The following is a 17,182-nucleotide window of genomic DNA, read 5'->3' on the forward strand; positions in this document are numbered from 1 at the left end:
GTTGTTTGCCTATATTCATCCTTTGTAATCTGTCTTAGTTTCCATTTTTTATATGACTCCTTTTTATTTTTTAGATCGTGCAAGATCTCGTGGTTAAGCCAAGGTGGTCTTTTGCCACATTTTCTATCTTTCCTAACCAGCGGAATAGCTTGCTTTTGGGCCCTTAATAGCGTCCCTTTGAAAAACTGCCAACTCTCCTCAGTTGTTTTTCCCCTCAGTCTTGATTCCCATGGGACCTTACCTATCAGCTCTCTGAGCTTCCCAAAATCTGCCTTCCTGAAATCCATTGTCTCTATTTTGCTGTTCTCCCTTCTACCCTTCGTTAGAATTGCAAACTCTATGATTTCATGATCACTTTCACCCAGGCTGCCTTCTACTTTCACATTCTCAACGAGTTCCTCCCTATTTGTTAAAATCAAGTCTAGAACAGCTTCCCCCCAGTAGCTTTTTCAACCTTCTGAAATAAAAAGTTGTCTCCAATGCAGTCCAAGAATTTGTTGGATAGTCTGTGCCCCGCTGTGTTATTTTCCCAACATATATCCGGATAGTTGAAGTCCCCCATCACCACCAAATCTTGGGCTTTGGATGATTTTATTAGTTGCTTGAAAAAAGCCTCATCCACCTCTTCCACCTGGTTAGGTGGCCTGTAGTAGACTCCTAGCATGACATCTCCCTTGTTTTTTGCCCCTTTAAGCCTAACCCAGATTGACAGAATGAAGAACTGCACTTTAGTTAAACCCAGTAGTTGAATGGCAGACACTACTGATTTGGTAAGTTTAAAGTCATAGAGCTATAGGCCAGAAGTCACCATTAGATCATCTGATCTGACCTCCTGTTCATCACAGGCCACCAACACCGCCCAGCATCCACACACTAAACCCAACAACTGAAATAAGACCAAAGTATTTCAACCCTCCGGAGACTAAACTATTATGGACCACAGGCAAAGAAGAGACGGCACCAAGATGCACCAGTGCTTGGTTTCCCCTGTCTTGGCTGGGAAATTATTGAATGAGATATAGGCTGATAATCCTAGCAAATGACCCACATGCACATGCTGCAGAAGAAGGCGAAAACTGCCCAAGGTCACTGCCAATCTGATATGGGGGACAGTTCCTTCCTGACCCCACATACGGCAGTCAGTCAGACTCTGAGTATGTGAGCAAGAACTAGCTAGCCAGCCAACCACCTGAGAGAGATTGGTGCCACCTCAGAGCCCTGGTCCACCCCATCAGTGTCCTATCTCAAGCCATGGCCATCCCTGATGCTTCAGAGGAAGGAGATTACAAAAATAAACTCCCAGAGCATGTTGTGGGGGAAATCCCTTCCTCACCCTTGCTGGTGGCCAGCTGAATTCCTGAAGCATGAGCTTTAGGAACATAAGACACAAACCAGAAGAGAGTACCAATCCCCTGTCATACAATTGCACTTATAAATTTGTCTAGCTGTCTTACAACTAAACAAACTGTTTTGCCCCCACAACTCCTATTGGGAGACTGTTCCAGAACCTCACCCCGCTGATGGTTAGCATTTACTTCTAATTTCCAGCCTGAATTTGTTCATGACCAGTTTATATCCATTTGTTCTTGTGCCAACATTGCCCTTTAGCTTAAATAGTTATTCACCATCCCTGTTATTTACCCCTCCAATGTGTATATAGAGAGAGTAGCTGTATCACCTCTCATCACTTATACAGGTATCCTTGAAAGGTATAGCACTGGTGACATTTCTTGTGAACATTGTTATCATCTTGTTCATCATTTGATCTGTGTTGAAAGTGCCTGGATTACCATAGTTTTCATTGCGTTGCATGTACACCGCTCTGTGCAGGGAATATAGTTCTAACTACAGACCCAATTGATTGTGCAGTGTCCCCTACTGGTACAGGCATTAATAAGGTGTTGTAGAAGCTCAGATACCATTGGGCTCTTGAAGAATACAGGAAGTAATTAGTCACCCACATTTTTCCATCCCTGTTGCAATGGTGATCCAATATCAGGTTTACCTGTGTGGAAAGACATCCAAATCTTTGTTTGCCAAAAGATGTTCCTTTTAATATGACCTTAAAAACTGGCCTCACATGGTGGGAGTTGAGCTAGTGACTTGTTCTTTTTGATGGTGAGATTGAGGTGCAAAGCAATTCAGGTTCTTGTGGGTCTCCTTTTTTTCTTGCTCTGATAATACAGAGCTGCCACCAATTTCCTTGCTGCAGAAACTGCAGTTTGTCCATCACTTTCTCCCAATTTGGCAAGATCTCCTAAGCAGTAAGCTCCTTTTGTTTTAACAACATTTAACACGGATTCCCCCCATTTCCCCAATACCAAATAGGGATGATCAGGTCACATGCTGTTAATGTGTGTACAGCAGGAAGTATCAGAGTAACAGCCGTGTTAGTCTGTATCCGCAAAAAGAAGAACAGGAGTACTTGTGGCACCTTAGAGACTAACAAATTTATTAGAGCATAAGCTTTCGTGGACTACAGCCCACTTCTTCGGATGCATCCGAAGAAGTGGGCTGTAGTCCACGAAAGCTTATGCTCTAATAAATTTGTTAGTCTCTAAGGTGCCACAAGTACTCCTGTTCTTCTTTTAGCAGGAAGTATGTTGCAGAAGTCAGGAGTGAGTGTCACAAATTGCATGCACAGGTATGAAGCAATGCTTGTCAGTTGTGCTGGTCTTGGTGCCTGTTTCAATCCAACAGGTTATCTCTATGTTCCATTTTTGGAAATAGGTGAACAGCATAAGTGTCGGGTGACCTAACTACTATGGTTCCTTTGACATCAAGAGACCCTGAATCATCCTTGTGTCCACTTCCTCCTGAGTACTGTATAAGTCTTGGGCTTCTTCAGCACCCCTACTGGGGATGGACTTTGCTAATTTCCTTTGGAAAACCTCCAGCAAGAGGGGTGTTTGTGCTGTGTGTACTCCTATGTTCTCAGGTGCATTTTGAACCATATATTCACAGAGGAATTTACAAGTGACTGCTTGTTGGATGCCTCGTTTAAAAACTCTTTCCATGAAGTCCACCAATCACCTGGCATTTCTTACATCCAATTTCCGATCCTGTCCAGCACTGTCTTTTTCATCAGTTTTCAGAGTTACTGTTGTGATACCTCTCAAAAACTTCAGTTACAGAATTAGGTTTGCCAGATCCTTTTAGGACCTGCCTCTAGTACTCAGCAGCCAATTCACTGAATGTGTGGAATTTGTTTCCAGCCATAATTTGTATGACAGCCATGGCACCTATGATGTACACTATCGTTTCTTTGTTGCTCATATATTCTTTCAGCTTAAGCCTCCAGCTGCTGCACTAATTCAGCTTTGCCTGTTCTGCTCATTGTTTCATGAGCATGGAAGACGGACATAGGCACAGGTCCCATTGGGTGACTAATAACAGTCAACACTGAAACATCATCTCTGGATTTTGCTAATGAAAGGGCTCTCCAGAAAACAGTTTCTGGACTGATAGCTGCTGTGATTGTCCTTCCTCTCCCTTGCCAGACTTAAATTTGGTCGTCTTGGCCAAATGTTAGCAAATGTGTTGATGCCAGATTTCTTGACTGGGCTGAAAAAGCCACATGTCTCATCATAATCAAGCGCACCTCTCACAAATCTCCCCATTTGTTCTTCACCAACATTTGCTATTTTCAGTAGAGACTCTTGTACATTTACTACATCCAGTCCAGTAAATATGTCAATAAGCACCTCTGCATGTGATTCAGGGTCTAATGAGTTTGTCAGATTGTTGATGACATGGTTGGCAAGAGCTATAACATGCTTTTCATCCCTCTTCATTGCAGACGCGTGGACTTTGTCTTCACTATTTCTTTTTATGTCATGTCTTTCTGTCATAGCTTTTGCATATTCATAACATGAAGCTGTGTATTGCCATCTCTAACGCTAATACTGACCTGTGCACAAGTGTCACTAAAAAACTCATTTCTAGAATAGTTCAAAGGCTAGTACTGCATTCATAGGCAATTAGAAATTAAAACAGGTTACCAGGCAGACTAGATGGTACATAGTATGTACATAAGCTTACAAATGGAGAAGCATTATGTTAGGAATTCACGTAGATTTATATCTACCCACTGTGCAGTACAAACTACTGGTGCACAGTCTTCAGTGTGAATCTGATCTGATCAGCAAATTTCAGCTGAAAATATAGAAAACTATTATCACTTGTGAGATACTTTGACAATTAAGAATATAAGATGTGAAAACATTTCATGTTAATATACTGCAAACAGTTGATATTTGCCATTTTTGACACATGCCAAATAGCTTCATTTCGGGAATGGCGGGGGGGGAGGGATCTTGCCCATGCAAAAACAATAAAAATATTTTAATACATTGTTGTTCGGTAGCTTTGACCAATAAATACCACACTAAGGTGTTGAAATTAACTGAAATCATAAAAAGTGTAGTTGTCATGTTCGTTTTTCTGGAACTGTGTGCAAAAAATGACTTTTTTTTTTTTTAATTTTGGATACTATCGTTTCACCTGTTCCACAGGCTTATGGCACCAACTGACAGCTCCACATCATACTTAATCAAAATGTACATAAAATAAGCTTTTAAATGATATATGATGTGGATTTATATATGATGGGTACATTAAATTCCAAAAATATGACCCTTTTGGGGGAATTGCCACATGCCTACAGACTTTGAAATGACTAGTGGCTTCCAGCCACCAGAATTCAGTAATAGTGGCAGTAGTTTGAGGCTTTGGAGCAGAGGGAAATTTGAGAAGATAGTCCCCCCCCCCCCCCCCCAAACTCCCAGTGCCTCGAAGAAGCTAGAGTTGCATGTTTTAAGGAATAAAATTGTTCAGACATAATAATTTTAATCTACAGCCAATAGAAAATGACTAAAATATAATATTACATTTAAAACAAAACTACATTAACAGAATACTGAAGTTGCAGAATCAATTCCTCAAAAGTTAGCAATTAAGAATTGCCAGAATTAAGGTTACCTGTGCAACTTTAATTCAGCCCTCTTTTGAGTATGCATTATGATACAATCTTTAATTACAAAAACATATATTTTCCACAGGACCTCTGCCTCTTTCATCACACAGGATGGTCGGGGCTCAGGGAATGAATCAGGTGTACATAATAAATAAGGCTGTTGTCTGTAGGATCCCTGCCTCCATTTGTTGCAGAAGTTAGACATGAATGGAGCTGGGATTGCAGGAAGAGGAAGGATGGTCTCATGAATAAAGTAGTTGGTTGTTCCCCCAGATCATTGAGTTCTGCCTGTCCCTCTGGCACAGAGTTCTTGTATGATGGTAGGCATATCACTGAAACCAGATTTTTCACAAGTGGTCAGGAATTGTGTTCCCCCAACTTTCTGAGTGCTCCACTTGAGACCCTGGAGTCTGATTTGCAGAAGTGCTGAGCACACAAAGCACTTTAAGTTTGGTAATGGGAACTGGTACATTTAACATACAAAGTGCTATATAAAATAATAAATACTTAGAAAAATTAGGGCTTAGTCACCTAGATATCTCAAAATGGAAACTCAAGTCAAAATTAGGGGACATGACAACTTTGGCCTTAATCTCTCTGTGCTTCAGTTTCCCCATCTTTAAAACAGGAATAATATCACCTTGATATTGGTGGTGTGAAGATGCATTTATTCAGATTCTTATATTTAAGTTAAACTGTATAATTGCTTAAATAAATGTGATAAGATATAGTATGTCCTCCTGTTTAGCAGAAAGCACCAAATTTAGTGTAAAAGCTATATTTAGTTGCATATCAACATGTCTGATAGGTTGGTTCTCATTGGTCAGTAACCAATCTTTAGGAAAATAACTAAAAAATACAAATGAAAAAAAATAAAATAAACTACTTAAATGAAAGTTGCCTTATTGTTGATTTAAATCACTTCACTTTAAATCAATCCAACATGGTTTTTAGGGCTTCTTGGCTACCAGTCCCCTCCTTTTATAGGTCATATGCTTTCTATATTGGGGGGATTGTATTTTTAGTATCATAAAAAAATTGGTGTTCATAATATTATACTGTACTCTTTGTTTTCTCACAGGCACCAAGCATAGATGAAAAAGTAGATCTTCACTTTATTGCGTTAGTTAACGTAGGCGGTCATCTCTATGAATTAGGTAAGAACACTTTATTTCATTGCTCTGGAAACAGGTCAGTGTGGTGATCTTGTCAGTTATAATCAAGAATGTTACCATTAAAGTTACAATAGATCGTTTGACTTTGGTTTAAGATAGGTTCAAGTTCTGTTAGCTGTATTATCGTTATTTCTTGTGTTTCTGCCAAAAATAATTAAACATTCTTCCTGTTGATTTCTCCCCCCCCCCCCCCAAAAGAAGGTTATGTAATCAGGGCCGGATTAACTTTTTCTGGGCTCAGTGCCAAACATATTTTGGGCCCCCATGGGGCAAGGTGCAGGGGGGCGGGATGCAGTCTCCAGAGTGAAGGGCGGGCTGGGGCAATGAGGCACAGTGTGGTGGGAGCAGCCCCCTGCTGCAGTCTCCCTTGGGAGCGGGCTTGGGAGGGGGGAAGGGGCGGAGTGGGGGAGGGGCTGAGTTAGCAGGGGTGGGGGCAGGGGATCGGGCTGGCCGGGGCCCCTTCTGACTCTGGGCCTGGCGCCATGGTAAACCTGGTACTATATGTAAAATGAAGATACTATAAAGGGCAGGATACAAACTACCATTGCTGGAAACTAGTCTGACTCAACAAAATTATGGTCCTAATCAGGAAAACACTTTTACTTCAGTTCTGTTTTTTTTTTTTGGTGGGGGTGGGGGAGATTGGGTAGGGGAGTGCGGGGGGGTTGGCTACTTTGATGAATGTCATTGAATTATTTATTATTTTCTTTGATTTTTTTTTTTCATGCTGAACAGTTCAAATTATAAATTCTAGCTAGAGCCATGTTACTGAATACGAGTATAGTCAGAATCAAAACGTGCTGTGTGAAGGATAGCATACCAATAGATGTTAGTGATCTGTAATTCATTCATCGCAGGGTGATTTTAAAAAGTTTGCTTCATATTAAATAGGTAATACTTCATTTGCATCTGAGCATTAGCTTCTGTATCTGAATTATTTTTGACTATTTGTTTCTGTGCAGGTTGAGCAGCACTAAATTCTGCTCAGATATTCTATAATGCTCGGAGTCTAAAGCATGTTGCTGGGCAACCAGATTTTGCTGTAGACACTTTTGAAAACTAGTTGAAGCAGTTTTAAATAGGTTAGGATAAAAATTTCAAGTCACACAGACATCTTCCCAGTATAATACTCCAATATAGTATAGTGAGAGTATGCTTGCCATATTTCATGTGACTACTTAACTTTTTAAAAACATATTCCTAATGAAGCAAGGATCTCACACATTTTTAATAGTTTGGAGGCAAATGTAGTATAAAGGGCATGTTCTGAATCAATATGAAGGTGAACTTAAGAATCCTTACCGTCAGCTGCACCTCATGAATGATGTACATTGTTCTCCATAAAGTGTGTTTTATGAGCTTATATTTTAGATGCTAGTGACTTACATTAAATAGTGGGGTAAAAGCTGTACGATGCAGCACAGATAACTTTTGGCTTTAAATTTCAAAATATGATTTTTAAAATAATGAACCGCCCATTGTTTTAAACTCTCCTCTCTGAAGTTTTGTGTCACTGTGTCCATGTTGCTTTTATATTTTATTGTGTCATTTACATGAGTTTAAAAACAGTGCAGAGCATATGATTATCAGCTTTGCATATTGTACATGCCCTAAGAATAACTAAGTAGGAGGAGATGAACTTTAAGGTATGCTTGAATTAAAAATATGTGTAAGATGTTGATGGTACAGTTACACAATAGAATGCTAACACCACTTCCTTTACAAATACATAAATAACATCTTTACAATAACCCTTTCCTGTACCACCATAAGAGATTAAAGATGTATTTTCCCTCTTTCTTATTTCTCTAAATTATAATAATCTGTAACTCTTCTCTTGTTCAACTAACTTATGGAAGTTCCTAAAACCTGTAATACTTGTGATTCCTATAAATCTGTTCAGATAATTCTGGCTGATTCATCAGCTTTAGCCACAGTGGTGAATATTTGGACCTTGGCAGGCAGAAAGCTATGGAGTGCCACATGAACATAAATGCTCACACTACTGCCATCAAAAACATGCTATTCATAGATAAATTCAAATGCTTGTGTGCCAAAATGCATGTAAGAATTCAGTCAAAAACACAGCTTGCGAAATACAGTGACATTCAATTCTGTTTTCTGGAATGTGCTGAGGATTTTATCTTAAAGTTGCAGCTTCAGTCATTTCTTCTATGTACAAGAGGTTAGTCATTAAAGTAAAGATCAAAAATGCTTTAACATATTGTATTTCATAAGAGCCTACTTAGGTTTTTTTAGGTTAATTATAGGTTAGAAGTACTGCCAAGTTCAAGGAAATTATGGCAGACTTTTAAAAAATTATTTGAGAACTAAAGAGAATTTGGCCTGGCAAGCTCAGTAGGCCACTGCTGCGGCTGGAGAAGAATGTCATGCTTTAACACATGTTTTGACATTCACAGTTTTTCATAAATAGCTTGAAATATTTGCATAGTAAGCAACAAATGAAAATATTTGTTGAGAAATACCACACTTATTGGGCACTGTTACACATCACAATTGCAGGTTAACTGTACCTCTGTCCCCTCCAGGGTCTCCTCAAGGGCACCCTTTAGCTGTCACCTCTCATTGTGGGTGGGGACCCGTGTTCTTCTGCCTCAGGATCAGAGTTTCAGATTATAGTCCCCAGTTCACTGTGCTTATCCCAGCAGGCCTGACTTTAATCCAGCGCCTGCAGATCTCCTCTCTTCCAGGAGCCATGATAATATTTACCAGTGGTTTCACAAAGCACAGTACATTTACTTAGGTTTTCTTTGTAATGCTGTTGTCCTATCATAAAACAATAAATGGTCTGTATGCATGCTAAGCTTACCATGTCACCCATCTTCCACATGGAGCCCCTAGGAGGTTTCATAGTCCTTCAAACCCTTCCAGCAGGGTTTTGCTCTCTTGGTTAAAGTCTGTCAGTTCATGGATCAAGTGACTGTTATTCTGAGTAAGTTCAGGATGACTCTATATCATTTTTTCTTCTTGGTTTTCTTGCTCTTAGGCTCACTCAAAACCAGTGTATACAATGGTACAATATACACAGTTGTCTATCTGTCTCAGGATTTGCGGTAATTCTCACCCAGGGATTTTAGTTCCTGCAGGAAGTTCTGTAGCCCACCCCTATTGAGCCAGAATACAATCCCTAGTTCACAGAGATACACATACCATTTTATAGATATAAAACTCTTTGAAACTACCCCACTTTCAAGGTCTCATATGTTGCATCTTCCACACTGGACAAGAAAGAAAGTTCCTTTCATCCCTGCTAGGTAACAATACAAACTGAGCCATGCATTCTTTCATAAAAAATAAATCAGAATTTTCCCAGTTCTGCACAATACAGTTAAAGGAAAAAATTGAAAACTTTTGTAGCCCACTTCTTCTGGTATAGTGCTAAACTAGTATTGTGAATCATGCCTACATTAAATGATCAGTATTAACTTTACTATATTTCTGTGTCTTATATATCCTGCTCTTAATTGAGTGTAATACTTCAGTTACATATTAATTACTTGACCTTTAACCCCTTCAGAATTGGTGGGTTTGGAGTTCCCTTTTTAGTGCTCACCCCAGAAACCCTAGTTTCACTTGTCAGATTATAAATTTGCATTCTCCTTTGAAATGACTGTGCACATATTCATTCCACTTCAAGTGTATGTGCACCTAGTGGAGACTTTTACCAGCAGTACCACTAGGTGGTTGGGGGGAGGGATAGCTCAGTGGTTTGAGCATTGGCCTGCTAAACCCAGGGTTGTGAGTTCAATCCATGAGGGGGCCACTTGGGGATCTAGGGCAAAATCAGTACTTGGTCCTGCTAGTGAAGGCAGGGGGCTGGACTCTATGACCTTTCAAGATCCCTTCCAGTTCTAGGAGATGGGATATCTCCATTATTTATTATTATAATTAATTATTATTATTATTATTATTATGCTTGCTCTCCTCTTACACTGAGCCGAGAACATAAAAATAATGTGTCTGCCACCTCCCTCTCAACTCCTTCTCACTGCCCATGGTGAGAACTGGAGCTCCTCATAGTTTTTGCTTTGGTTCTCCAGCTTTAAATCTTTAGTTCATATCGTTCGTATAGTTAGCCTTAGAATACTTAGTATAGTCAGTAATAATTTTAGGTAGTCTGGGGCTAAAAATCACTAACCTTTAAGCAGTGTGCCACATGCAGGGCCATTATCCCTGTCATGGATAGGCACAGAAGCTGCTTAATTCCTCTTGGAGAGAGGCATGTGAGGGATAGATGCCCTATTTGTACCTCCTTCCCTTTTATTAGTCCTCTGTTAGGACTAAAAAACAGGAATTTCTGCCTCAAATTTCACCTCATGAAGGAAACTGTGTCCCTCCCCAGAACCAGGCTCCCATCACAAGATGATGGACTCTGAAACTATGAGAAATGCTTGTCCAGCAGCTTCAACTTTGAAGCATAAATTTGGAGAGAAGCATCACTTTTCCTCCTTCCTGATGACCTCTTTAAAGCAATCCAAGCATTCTGACTTGGACAAACAGTCAATGTTTTGATCTTCTCTGCACAACAAAGCTTAAGTCCTCTGGTGCTGAGTTGAGGCCTTTGAATAAGCACAGATGCTCACTGGCTCCATCTGAGGTGGCACTGTCAACTCTGGCTCCTCTGGGGTTGTTGAAACTGATGCCTACATCTTTGCTGTGTCCTTTGGCTCCACTGGAAGAGCACCTGGCTGTTTTGTGTTTTCAACTCCATAAGCCTACCTTTCCATAAGGGATCTCCTTTGTGTCCCGTTACCTGACTCTCCGTTGCTGAACCTGGATTTGGTCACTGTCAGCACTGTTGATGTGTGGTATTCTGCCAACGTACTCTACAGTACCTTATGCCAACCGCTGGCACCAATTATGACTTTGGCATTCCAATCACCTCGTCGTTCAGCTTTTTCTGACCAGATGGTCTCCCTGATAACAATGTTCCCCCTCTCCCCCCCCCAAGACCTCAAGGGTGAATGCTCCTCCCTTTCCAGATGAGTCCTACATCTCCTCATTAGACTCTGAGCCTGAGAGGCCTGTATTCCCATCAAAGTCTTTTCATTCACTTCATAGACCTTGTCCAGGGACATGAGGCAGAAGAAACAGGACTGGTACTCTTATAAAGAGGCTCCTGTACTGTATCCTCCATGACTCTACAGGTCTTTGCCTGCTCCAAAGGAGTCTAGACCTCCATTGGAGTTACAGTCCAACAGGAGATCAGTCTCCATGCAGGAAACCTCTAGAGAGGCTCTTTCCGCCATCCCTCGGTTGGCTGTACTGGATCCTATGGAGGAACCCCTAGATGTGCCCTCCTGTCCCCATATTTCATCCTCTTCCTTGGACAAAGCCATCACCCTGGAGTCAGATAGTCCCTTCTTCAGAGGGCTTTAAAGTCTTTTAAGAAAGAGTTGCCCTTCTCATTAATGAAGCCCAGCTGAACACCAGTCCCTATACCACCTACAATAAAGCAGTTTATTGCCTGACCAACATTCCCTGAACATGCGGACTTGCAAACCTGCATGAGGTCAGTCGAGGTCTGCAGGTCCATCCACCAGTCCACTGTGCAGAGGGGTTCCCTTTCTGTACTCATAAATAACTGACTCTGGCTACAGACGTGTTTACCAGAGCTGGGGAACCCATCTTAGTCAACTTTGAGCACAAGCTCTCTGTACACTCCAGGAGGTCTCATTCCACATAAATATGTGAACCTCAGAGCAATTTATCAGGCCTGCAAGATGTTTATGTCCACCACCAAGAACCAGGTGATACAAGTTTTACAGACAACGCAGCTACCATGTTTTATCTGAACAGGCAGGGAGGTGCAAGGTCATCTCAGCTATGCCAGAAAGCCATCCACCTATGGCATTTATGTATCTGAAATGTCTCCCTGAGGTTATTCCATTTTCTAGGAATGAGAAACACAATTGCAGATTCCTTCAGCAGGATTTTCATAGATCAACACAAGTAGTCAATCAGAAAGGACGTTCTCCTCCAGATCTTCTACCAGCGGGAGTTTGCAATAATAGACTTTTTCGCAACCAACCTGGACCACAAGTGCAGGATATTTTGTCCAAGACAGGCTGCAGCCCATATTCCATCACAGATGCTGTCCTCCTCCCCTGATCAAGTCATCTCCTATATGCATTCCAAGCAGTTCCTCTTGTTCCCAAGGTGCTTAGGAAACTGAAAAGAGACAAAGCAGGGTTAATCCTACTGGAACCAGTCTCACCGAGGCAGTACTGGTTCATTGATCTACATCAATTTTCAGTCAGATCACTGATAACTTTGTCCCCAGTCTCAGAACCAGGGCAAGTCTATGCATCCAATCTTTTCACCTCATGTTATGGATGAACTTTGGTTGAATGCTCACAAGAGATTGTGCTCCCGAGATCTTCAGGTTGTCTAGATGAGCAGCAGAAAAGAATCCACTAGAGCGACGTACATATGGAAGTGAAGAAGGGGCTCTATTTGGGCACAATTTCAACATTTACTGACCCGTTACAGAGAGATCTCACATGTTTTGGACTATTTGTTACACTTGAAATCTTCTGGCCTATGGCCTATCAGTTAGTTCTGTGAGAGTCCACTTGGTAGCAGTATCTGCTCTGCATCCACCAGTGGACGAGTTTTCCATCTTCCAGATTTTCTTAAAAAGTTTTGTCCAATGTCTACCCACATGTGTCTGATCCAGTACCTTTATGGAATCTTAACCCTGTCTTCTCTAGACTAATGGGTTCTTCCTTTGAACCTAGGATGACAGCCTCACCATCCCTAGTGTCTATGAAGATGGCATTCCTAATTGCAATCACCTCTGCAAAGGAGAGTTTGGGAACTTTATGCTCTCTTAGCTCTCTTCCTTTCACAGTTTTTCATAAAGACATAGTTTCTCATAAGCCATACTCTAAGTTTGTCAAAAGCAGTTTCAGCTTTCAACCTGAATCAAACCATTCGTCTTGTGGTGCTATTTCCAAAAATCTTGCTCTTCCGAAGCGGAAGAGAAGCTCCACACCTTAGATATTCACAGAGCTCCAGCATTGTGTCTGGATTGCACTAAGTCCTTCGGAGCCTCTCTCCCAGGCTTATTGTAGCCTACAATGGGAGAGTTAGGGGCCAAACAGTAACAGCTCAACAAATTTTTCACTGGGTTTCTGACTGCATTAAGCTGTGCTACAGCTTTCCTAAGATCTCCTCCTCCTTCTCTCAGGACAATAGCTCGCTTTACTAAAGCTCAATCTACTTCATCAGCTTTTCTGAGCAACATCCCTGTAAAGGATATCTGCAAAGCAGCAATACCTTTTTCCAGACATTACCATCACTCAAGCCTTCGGTGGTGCTACAGTCTGTTTCAGGTGATCCAATGTCTCGTCATCTGTAAGGGAACTGCTGATGATTCATCTAAGTGGAATGTATATATGCACAATCAGTTGAAGGAGAATAAACGGTTACTTACCTGTATAGTAACTCTTGTTCTTAGAGATGTATAGTAACATATACATTCCATGATCCTTCCACTTCCCTGTTATTTCAGACATTATATATACAGAAGTGTGAAGGAATGGAGAGAGAGGCAGTAAACATGCCCCCTTTATGTCCTTGACTCAGCACATGAAGAGAGCAGGGGTGCATTGTGCGCATATACACCTGAAGTGGAATGTATATGTGCACAACACATCTCAAAGAACATCAGTTTCTGTACAGGTAAGTAACTTTTTTTTTTTTTTTTTTTTGCTAAATGCACTAAATAACTACATTTTTTTCAAAGAGCTATTTGGAAAACCCAAATAACTTAAACATTACCAGTGACAAAATAATTAGAACTCAAGGTTTCCTCTTGGCCTGAAAGTGTGTTTTTTTTTTTTTTTTTTTTAATCTATGTTCAACTAAAAAGTGTTTTTTTATTTACTGTCACTAATTCTTTGTAATACTGTAATCCTATTGAAATACTTGGTGTAGAGGGGAAAGTGCTGAATAGTTGGGAATTACAATTAGTATGCTAAGTTTATGAAAAACTGAGCTGATCTTGGTGGCATGCTCTCATATGAGGAGGGAATTATTTAATGCTTTGGGTTTATGTTCTTGTCTGAGAAAATGACAAGCTTTTCAGTTTTCATTTTACAATTATATTTTGTATAATTGCTTGTATTCCGACAGATGGGCGCAAACCTTTTCCAATAAACCATGGACAAACTAGTGATGACACTTTTTTAGAGGTAGGAATAGAAAAATCCTTTAAGTTTTTGTGCAACTTGAACTTTATGCACTTCCTGGGTATGTAGTTGGGTGAGGGAAGGGATAAGAAGAAAAGGCCTTTAATTAGTTCTCAACCAGGAGTATTTTAGAATACCTATGCCGTTACTTCTGTATGTAACAGAACATTTTAATATGGCAGACGAGCTGCTTGAGCAGAAATCTTGTACGGGTACCATGCCCATAGATCAGGTTGCTTTTTCTCCCATGTTGAGGTGTTCCTATGCTTCTGCTGCTCTCAAACCATGCATACGTGATGGGGGAGTCCTGAAACGACCAGTCTCTGAGGACTTTTGGGTGAAGGAATATTATTTTTCTTCCCTTTATAATTTGAGAGATGCCATGCTAACAAAGGGTGCACTCTCTTCCAGCATTTATAGTCTTTGCCCTTGTTCTCAACCCCCAAAATTTGTATTCTACCTATTCCCTTCTAACCTCTTTTGTCTTAAACATACTTGCTCATTGCTGATTTAATGTACTACTCCTGTGGGGAATTCTGCACCACAAAATTAATAATTCTGTGCACAGTACTTTAAAATTCTGAGCAATTCTGCATATTTTGTGAAAATAACACAATATAATCATGCCAGTTTCAATTATTTTGGTAATTTATTTCAAAATACCTGTCAGCAAGTATGTCTGTAACAATACAGATGACAAAAATGATTCAGGAAATATTTTTTGAAAAACAGATTCCTTACTATCCATATTAATACAGAACTTTGAGTAATTCATTTAAACCACACTACAGAAATGTATTTCCCACACCCATCAGAAGCAGTGGTAAAGGCTTGGGGTAGTCAGTGGTAATGGAGGAGCTGAGGGAGAGGGGAAAAGCCTGGGAGTGAACCTGAAAGATTGTTGGGCATGGGTAGGAGAAATATGGAACAGTTTCCTTTGGGTGGGGTAGGGATTGTTAGGGACTTGAGGAGTCTCCCCCATGCAGATTCTGGCTGACCGTAAGCCTCTCCCATTCAGTCAGCCACATCTGCTCCTTTCCCCATGTAGCCCTGCATTCCCCTATGCCCCTTCCCCATGTGGCCCTAGATCCTCCTTCCCATTCAGCGCCTGGCTCAATGCTGTCACCCCACTAGCTCCTGAGGCCCACGCCCCAGTCTATCTCCCCACTAGCACTTTTGAACCCCAGTCTGTGACACCCTCCCCCAGACATTCACAGAGCCTACTCTCCTAGACCCTAGGGATCCAGATGGAGAAACAGCCTGATGATGCTGGGTCCCAGGCTTGCACGGAGTTTCCTGTGCACCACTGCCTCTTTCTTTCAGGGGGTACTGGGAACTGCAGCTGCTGGGAATCCTCCAGCTCCCACCCTCTCCCCCCTCATCCTTGTCTTCTATTTGTGACCTGGGCTCTGCTGGGTCCAGTGGCCCCTAGCGGTGGCTAACATCTCTGCAGCCCATTTCTGTGGGGGGAAAAGAAAATTCTGCACACGCAACATTAATTTCTGCAAAATTCTGCATTGTGCAGTGGTGCAGAATTCCCCCAGGAGTACACCATGCATAGAGATCTAAAATTTATGGTCACTTTACATAACCTTTGGGGACGCAAGAGGCAGGAGACACACAGGCTGCTTTCTTTAAGCTGTCTAAAGCCACTTTTTCTTAAATTATACACTGTGTGTGTGAAATAACAAGCACTGTGTGGTGCACTCTCAGTCTAGATTAGACACAGGAGTTATTTACAGTCTTCCACTTTCCCAACATATAAAGCTGGTGATGTTGCTTAAGAGTTCAGTGACATCTTTAGGTGAAGGAGAAAAGTTTCTGAATGCAGCAGTACTACTAAAGGCAAACGTGCAGAGAGAATTATCCAACTGCCTCGACTTTTGAAATGTAACCCATAATGTTCCAGACTGTTAGATGCAACAACTATATAAATCATCATAGTTCTTGAAGTTCAAAACACTTACATTGGGCACAGCAAGTAATATTTAGCAATGTCAACTCAGATCAGAAATTAATTCCAGTTCAGTTTGACACATTGATAAAGTTTGTGCAGAAAGTGAAAGAATCACGAGGGACATAACTGCTGTAAATCATAGTTACAATACTGTATTTAATTCATGTGCTGACTGCTTTTTTGTTTTTAGTAATAGTGTGTTTTATATAATAATTAGTAATTGTGTGTTTTCATATCTTATTTTTTAAATAGGCTGCAGTAGAAGTTTGCAAGAAGTTCATGGAACGTGACCCAGAAGAATTAAGATTTAATGCAATTGCTCTGTCTGCAGCTTAATTATCCCATTTGGAAAAGCTGCACCACTAATATATTGTAACAAAATAAAAATATTGCCATATATTATGTATGACTTTTGATACTTTCACTAACATGTTGATGAATTTGAGCATATGGTGGATTAAATCTTGAATTAGTCTTTACTGCATCTTGTTGCTTGTTCCTGTATCTTACATATACACACCAAAGATCTTTCATGCACTTGACTTTCATATTTCCTTTTAGTTATTCTGAATTATTCCCTATGATATTTCTTCCCAGTTCATCAACTGAGTAAAGAGTAGATAACCAGAAGACCAGAATTGAATGCATGAATTCAGACACATTTCAGGGGAGTACATTGTACGTTGATGAACAACAATAGAGATGCAAAATGTTGGGCTCTTGGTTTTTTAAACTGTTTTCTAATGATAAATTAATATAAAAATAAATTAACATTAATACACTTAAAGAACTTATTCAGGTCAGTCAGAAAACCAAAAAGTAGTTTTCATTACAATAGTTATAAATGCAAAGAGATTGA

At 40.6% G+C, this 17,182-nt stretch overlaps 1 protein-coding gene across 1 annotated transcript in view; it reads left to right on the forward strand.

Moving 5' to 3' along the window:
• Nucleotides 1-16,802, forward strand: part of LOC128838187 (ubiquitin carboxyl-terminal hydrolase isozyme L3-like) — a 28,474-nt gene extending 11,672 nt beyond the window's left edge. Inside the window, exons 3-5 of the mRNA XM_054030214.1 lie at nt 6,057-6,132; nt 14,311-14,369; nt 16,576-16,802. Coding sequence (XP_053886189.1) covers nt 6,057-6,132; nt 14,311-14,369; nt 16,576-16,659 — 219 coding nt within the window. The 3' untranslated portion in view covers nt 16,660-16,802. The remainder of the gene's footprint in view (nt 1-6,056; nt 6,133-14,310; nt 14,370-16,575) is intronic.
• The last annotated feature ends 380 nt before the right edge of the window (nt 16,803-17,182 follow it).

Source organism: Malaclemys terrapin, chromosome 1 (assembly GCF_027887155.1).
Source record: "Malaclemys terrapin pileata isolate rMalTer1 chromosome 1, rMalTer1.hap1, whole genome shotgun sequence".
In the NCBI taxonomy this organism is placed as follows: Eukaryota; Metazoa; Chordata; order Testudines; family Emydidae; genus Malaclemys; species Malaclemys terrapin.